Genomic DNA, 7,500 nt, shown 5'->3' with positions numbered 1-7,500 from the left:
ACACACACACACATACTAATCGCTCGTCTGTGCCCTGGTTGAATCATTCCTTTTGTTTCATCTAATGGCGGACTTGACATCAGGAAGCACCTAAGACACACCCGTATGCGAGGCACGACATCCGCCCTGTGGTGACTCAACAACTCTGTAATTCGCGGTGAGTGGCGCATAACTGTCCTGACAATATGAGCTTCACTTTCAATGATTACACAATTTGTTTGCGTGACTAACCACTGCCGGCACCAAACCACCGCTGTGTAGGGCAATCTGGCATGACTTGTACAGGATGCCGCTACAAGGTCGTCCTTGCCTCGTTGATTATATATAAAAATAAATCTGACTGTCATTACCATACCACAGACGCGGCAGGACGGATGCATCGTTGTTGTTTTTACCGCGTCTCCTCGGCCAAGGCAGCGGTGTCAATATTAAATGAGTACCCATTCCTTGTCTCTTTCTCGGTTGCACATTTCTCCTATTATCTTGATTTGACTCACACAAATTAAGACTGTTTAGCACGAACCTTGCCCCGCTGCGAGCGTTGCCCCCGGCACGGCCACGCTCCTCACTGCCGCGGGTCACAGGATATGCCACCACCGCTACCAATATCACCACCATAATTGACCCAACCGCGTTCACACGCAAAACTTAATCATGTGATGTTGAAAAAATATATTAGACATTATATTATTATTATTGTGTGTTCAAAGCAACCTCGACCTCTCCGCGCCACCACTTGCTCCAAAAATAGTCTGAACTGTCGCCGTGACCCGCCTCGTGAAACCACATCATGCGATTCAACAATATAATTCATTACACTAAGCTCTCGGTAGTCTCAGTGATTGTATGTCTCCTTTTTTTAAATCCTTACACATTACTAAGGATGCATGTCAAGGAAAAGTACTGCTAATGTCATTTTAGTCAATACACAGTGGGCTCATGGCAGAGAGTACATTATTGTCAGCGTCTGGTCAGTCTGCCTTATCAAGGCTTCATCTGCCTCGTTCTGTTCACACACACGGGCGAGCGAGACGGGTTCCTGCCGGCGATAGCGAGGAGGGTGACATCCGTGGCCGCGTTGCTTTTGTCTTGGCTGTTCGCTGGGGTGTCGAGGGCAGCTTTAAAATGTACTATGAACTTCTCGTTATGGGGAAAATATTCATCAGTAAGTTAAATTGTACTAAAGTTGACCCTTCTGTTGGCATTTTTGCATACCTTGATAACACCAGCACCCCCTGTGACCTTTCCCAAGTAACAGAACCAATAAATTTCACCTCTTTCCACACGTCGCCTTGTTACACATCAACAGCTCTGACGGCACTAATACACGATGCCAGGTGCTCAGACATTTAAATTTCCACCAGCTATGTCAATTTGCGTTGCAGTATTAACAATTATTTGAAAGGGTTGTTAAATGTGCAGTGCTTTGTTTGATTAGTTTCGTTCATCCAGTGGTAGTGTAAAAAATGGCGTGAACTCTCGGCGAGGCTTCATGATCTGTTTAGCAAGCTGCTCCGCTTGAGCTTGTACCGGCGAGCGTCACTGTAATGGGGCAATGATCGGAAGGGAGATGAACTCGCTAAACAAACAAAAATCAGTCTTATATTTAATCTCTCTCTCTCTCTCTCTCTCTCTCTCTCTCTCTCTCTCTCTCTCTCTCTCTCTCTCTCTCACACACAGATATAAGAAAACACACAAACCTAGCTTCTTATGTACATTTTTGCGCAGTTTAACGATTAGCGTGGCAACCCTCCACGCCTCTCGCCTCAAACAAAAGCGAAGTCGAAAATGCACACCGAGATTTGTTTAGTAGATTAACAAGAATTTATATCGTGATAGTAGTGAGTTTTATCTTGACTGTCCTGCGATGAAAGGTTTACTGGCATAACGGTGACGAGGTTAACGATGCTACTCATTCGTCGGGTAACACGTGTCCCACTTTGAAGATTTAAAGAGAGACAGCGAGCACCTTTAAATTCTGATGACCACTTCTGACTCTCTTTGGGATCCGGTACCTCAGTGGCGCTTTTATTTTCTTTTTCTTTCTTTTAGTTTTGCTGTTCTTGGCCGGTGCCCTTCCTACATAAAAAAAAAGGTAGATAGATAGATAGGTAGGTAGATAGATAGATAGGTAGATATATACATACATACATACATAGAAAGATAGATAGATACAAGTAGATGGATAAGGATACAGTTACAAACTCATCTAGCCAAAAACTCCTTCATTAACAGAAAATGTCAAAACCTTTCAAGATCTAACTCCCCTCGTGATTTCTGGCATCTAGCCAAAAATATCTCCAATAACTTTGCTTCTTCTTCTTTCCCTCCTCTACTTCAACCAGATGGCACCACTGCTATCACATCTATTTCTAAAGCTGAACTCTTTGCTCAAACCTTTGCTAAAAACTCTACCTTGGACGATTCTGGGCTTGTTCCTCCCTCTCCTCCACCCTCTGACTACTTCATGCCTCGTATTAAAATTCTTCGTAATGATGTTTTCCATGCCCTCGCTGGCCTAAACCCTCAGAAGGCTTATGGACCTGATGGGGTCCCTCCTATTGTTCTCCGAAACTGTGCCTCCGTGCTTGCACCTTGCCTAGTCAAACTCTTTCAGCTCTGTCTGTCAACATCTACCTTTCCTTCTTGCTGGAAGTTTGCCTACATTCAACCTGTTCCTAAAAAGGGTGACCGCTCTAATCCCTCAAACTACCGTCCTATTGCTTTAATTTCCTGCTTATCTAAAGTTTTTGAATCTATCCTCAACAGGAAGATTCTTAAACATCTATCACTTCACAACCTTCTATCTGATCGCCAGTATGGGTTCCGTCAAGGACGCTCTACTGGTGATCTTCTGGCTTTCCTTACTGAGTCTTGGTCATCCTCTTTTAGAGACTTTGGTGAAACTTTTGCTGTTGCCTTGGACATATCAAAAGCCTTTGATAGAGTCTGGCACAAAGCTTTGATTTCCAAACTACCCTCCTACGGTTTCTATCCTTCTCTCTGTAACTTCATCTCAAGTTTCCTTTCTGACCGTTCTATTGCTGCTGTGGTAGAAGGTCACTGTTCTTCTCCTAAATCTATTAACTGTGGTGTTCCTCAGGGTTCTGTCCTGTCACCCACTCTCTTCTTATTATTCATTAATGATCTTCTAAACCAAACTTCTTGTCCTATCCACTCCTATGCTGATGATACCACCCTGCACTTTTCCACGTCTTTTCATAGACGTCCAACCCTTCAGGAGGTAAACATATCACGCAGGGAAGCCACAGAACGCCTGACTTCTGATCTTTCTAAAATTTCTGATTGGGGCAGAGCAAACTTGGTATTGTTCAATGCCTCAAAAACTCAATTCCTCCATCTATCAACTCGACACAATCTTCCAGACAACTATCCCCTCTTCTTCAATGACACTCAACTGTCCCCCTCTTCTACACTGAACATCCTCGGTCTGTCCTTTACTTATAATCTGAACTGGAAACTTCACATCTCATCTCTAGCTAAAACGGCTTCTATGAAGTTAGGTGTTCTGAGACGTCTCCGCCAGTTTTTCTCACCCCCCAGCTGCTAACTCTGTACAAGGGCCTTATCCGTCCATGTATGGAGTATGCTTCACATGTCTGGGGGGGTTCCACTCATACTGCTGTTCTAGACAGGGTGGAATCAAAAGCTTTTCGTCTCATCAACTCCTCTCCTCTAACTGACTGTCTTCAGCCTCTCTCTCACCGCCGCAATGTTGCATCTCTTGCTGTCTTCTACCGCTATTTTCATGCTAACTGCTCTTCTGATCTTGCTAACTGCATGCCTCCCCTCCTTCCGCGGCCTCGCTGCACAAGACTTTCTTCTTTCTCTCACTCCTATTCTGTCCACCTCTCTAACGCAAGAGTTAACCAGTATTCTCAATCATTCATCCCTTTCTCTGGTAAACTCTGGAACTCCTTGCCTGCTTCTGTATTTCCACCTTCCTATGACTTGAATTCCTTCAAGAGGGAGGTTTCAAGACACTTATCCACCAATTTTTGACCACTGCTTTGACCCTTTTAGGGACTGGCATTTCAGTGGGCATTTTTTTTATTAGATTTTTGTTGCCCTTGGCCAGTATCCTTCCTACATAAAAAAAAAAAAAAAAAAAAAAAAAATCTTAAGAATACTTTCGTTACCTAGTGTACTCAGTAAAAAGATATTTTGGTGAATTTTCTTTTTTCATTCTTTCTCTCTCTCTCTCTCTCTCTCTCTCTCTCTCTCTCTCTCTCTCTCTCTCTCTCTCTCTCTCTCTCTCTCCCTGGTATTCAATCCACAAATAAAAACATGGCGAGTGTTGACGAGTCTCACTAAACACAATATAAAGTTACCGTTTTTCTGTTCGTTAACATGTGAAGTTAATTGAAAGTTAACTGATATGACTCCATAAATCTGGGTAAAATTACATCAACACATGAAATTAACTATTTAGGTTAATTAACTAAAGTGATTAGTAGGTGAAAAGTTTATGATGCTAACCTAATAAAGTGTGTGTGTGTGTATGTGTGTGTGTGTGTGTGTGTGTGTGTGTGTGTGTGTGTGTGTGTGTGTGTGTGTGTGTGTGTGTTTTATTTAGACTGAAAATAAAATGTTATGCGCATTGCCTTTCAGAAGCACGGACGGCCTGACAGTCACCACCACCACCACCACCACTACCACCACCACCACCGCTACCACCACCACCACTGCAGTTCAACTACAACTACTACTACTACTACTACTACTACTACTACTACTACTGTTCCTTTCTACACTCACCAATTACTCCACACAAGCACAAGCAATCACCACTCACACATCCACCCAAACACACGCAAATCACCACCACTACAACCACAACACCATCACCACAATATTATTTCAGTCACGACCACAACCTTCGGGCACTTCAACCACAATTAGGAAGCTGTTACGTGAATAAAAACCACCACCACCACCACAGCCACTATTACACAGCTCACTACACCATTACCTTTACCACCACCACCACCACCACCACTACCACCACCACCCCGGGCCATGCCTCCTCTCAAGTATCCCCATCCTTTATCTTCAAGTGACTGAACAATTTTCCTTCACTTTAAGCCTCATTCCCCCTGCCCCCACAGTCCCCCCACCCTCTCTCTCTCTCTCTCTCTCTCTCTCTCTCTCTCTCTCTCTCTCTCTCTCTCTCTCACTCCTCACTGCATCACCATGGCCCCCAAGCCGCTGCTCCCGGGGGCCGCCCTTCTGCTGTTGCGGCTACTTCTGTTGCTGCTTCCACTTCGGGCTGGTAAGAATTCCTCGTTTTCTTTATCTTATATTTTTTTTTTTATTTATTTTTTCTCTGCCTCACCCGTTTTCTCTAATTGTAGATGCTTCTTTTTCCCGTTTTCTTTTGTTGCAGGTCCAGATTTTTTTCTATCTGCTTTCTTCAGCTGTATATTCTTTTTTCTTTTTTTCTTCATCCGTTTTCTTTGGTTGTATATTCCTCTTTTTTCTTTTCTTCTCCAGTTTTCTTCAGTTGTAGATACTTCCTTGGTTTTTTTCTTTTTTTTTTCTCTCTCTTTCCGTTTTCTTCAGTTGTAGATTCCTGGGTGTCTTACGAATTTCTATTTTTACCATTTAAAGTACCGCCGTCTTTTTCTTTACAGTTGGCGGTCAGTTCTACTCCTTTATTTCGTGGTATAGTGGTCTCTCTCTCTCTCTCTCTCTCTCTCTCTCTCTCTCTCTCTCTCTCTCTCTCTCTCTCTCCATGTTTCTCATTTATTTTTTCTCCGCAGATTGCTTTTTTGTCCCAATTCTTTTTGCTATCCTTCCGTGTCCTCTTTTCCTTTTCTTCTTCTAATTTCCTTGCACTGAGAGACTCATCTATATGTACATTTTTTTCAGCACCATTTCCAGCAAGTCTTTAGCTCCCTAGTAGGTTCTTTCCGTGGGCGTCAAGGGTTCCAAGGTTCTCTAGAAGACAACGCCGAACTCTTCCCATGTAATATTAGGCACCATATTCTGAAGCACTTTTGTCAGCAACTTCACCACCTTCAAAAGCCTCTAATTGAAATTACATGCGTTTTTAAGTGTGTTTTAATAGTTCTGGTTACAGATTAAGAATATTTATACATATTCAACGTGATAAACAGACTTGAGAACTCGGCAAAGCATCTCCGTGGCCTTGGAAAACAGTGGTGACGAGAGCGCAAAACGTTTCAGAACACGGGCCAATAGATAACCAACGCCCAGGCAAACGGACTGGGAATAAGTAGTAGCCGCTGGTGGTAGATAAACCCTCGCCCGGCCTGTGTGTACACCTGCTCACTCAGTAAACAAGCTGCGCCCACCCTGATATTTAGGCCAGCGCCAGTAAACATTATTCCGAGCCAATGCTTTCCAGCCTGGCCCTCTCCCCCCCTTAATCTCCACGCCCTTACTGAACTCGGTTGCCAGCGAACCATTTCAGAGCCGCAAATGGAAAGTGCAATTTACTTTAAGTTACCTCATCTGTCTCTTTCTTTTTTTCTTTTTTCTTTTCCATAGAGAGCAAATTGAATGGCCTGTCTGCCTGCCTGCCTGCCTGCCTGCCTGCCGCCTTGCCTAACTCTTCCCTCTCTTCCCTTCCCTTGTAATGTGGTGTGAGTTTTCGCAGTTTTTCTTTCTTCTTTTTTTTTTTTTCGTCACGCTACAGGACTCTCTGAGGAAACTGGCTCGAGGCGGGAGTAGGCGGGAAGCTTTACACGCTAAAAACACGGGGGATCGCAGGGCGGAAAATGGTCGTGGTAGTGAGAGTGCTGGCTGCGAGTCACACGGTCCCAACTGCGCGGGAAAGAAGTGGAGGTGACTGGGAGGTGAGGCGGCTCGGTTTAGGTCGAGAGGCGTGTGGAGGGGAAGAAGCCAACGGGGGATGACAAAAGGAAGATAACGTGTAGTGCAGAGTGAGCAGAAAAGAGGAAGACACACAAAGGCAAACAAAAGAAGAGCAAACAACAAAATTATTGGTGCTTCTGTGACTGTCTGCGATTAGATACAGTGACAAAACTTTCTCCATAACCGCTTACAACTTTTTAGAGCCTGTTTTTGATGTGCTACAGTCTATTAAATAGTTCTGCAGTATGGAAAAAGACAAAAAAAAGTAATCTCTCTGCTCTTTTCTGTGTCTCCATGCAAAGAATCTTCTCTATAGCGCCCTGGATGTTAGCAGAGAAGAGAAACATAGCAGAAAAATAGTGAAAGAAGGTGAAAGAATAAAATGCAGGATAGTAAAGACGAAGACTCCTCTAACGCAAAAATTGGAGCAGTTCTGCCACCTTTAATTTCAGATACATTCATGCACACACAAATCACTTCGTTTAAAGAGACTTGCGCTATACAGGTCACGATTGCGGGTCACGTGAATAAACAATGGGGAAATTATACAAGATTAATGATTTACCTGGTTATCAGACGTCCCGCCCGTGTCATCCACAGTGAAGGATCTGAATGACAATGAGAGAGAGAGAGAGAGAG

At 43.8% G+C, this 7,500-nt stretch overlaps 1 protein-coding gene and 1 long non-coding RNA gene across 5 annotated transcripts in view; one reads left to right on the top strand and one right to left on the bottom strand.

Moving 5' to 3' along the window:
* Nucleotides 1-7,500, bottom strand: part of LOC135091259 (uncharacterized) — a 185,719-nt gene that overhangs the window by 128,378 nt on the left and 49,841 nt on the right. The gene's annotated exons all lie outside the window — the stretch shown is intronic.
* LOC135091212 (mucin-2-like) overlaps nt 1-7,500 on the top strand; it is a 73,309-nt gene that overhangs the window by 57,875 nt on the left and 7,934 nt on the right. For 2 of the 3 annotated variants that reach the window (XM_063988667.1, XM_063988659.1), the window contains exon 3: nt 4,633-5,293. In XM_063988667.1, the coding sequence (XP_063844737.1) occupies nt 5,215-5,293 (79 nt within the window). In that variant the 5' untranslated portion in view covers nt 4,633-5,214. Of the gene's footprint in view, nt 1-70; nt 158-4,632; nt 5,294-7,500 lie in introns of those variants that run through there. The other variant, XM_063988674.1, reaches the window with a different exon arrangement.

This window comes from Scylla paramamosain, chromosome 3 (assembly GCF_035594125.1).
Source record: "Scylla paramamosain isolate STU-SP2022 chromosome 3, ASM3559412v1, whole genome shotgun sequence".
Taxonomy (NCBI): Eukaryota; Metazoa; Arthropoda; class Malacostraca; order Decapoda; family Portunidae; genus Scylla; species Scylla paramamosain.
The sequence above is the reverse complement of the archived record's forward strand: the minus strand, read 5'-3'. Positions and strand labels throughout refer to the sequence as shown.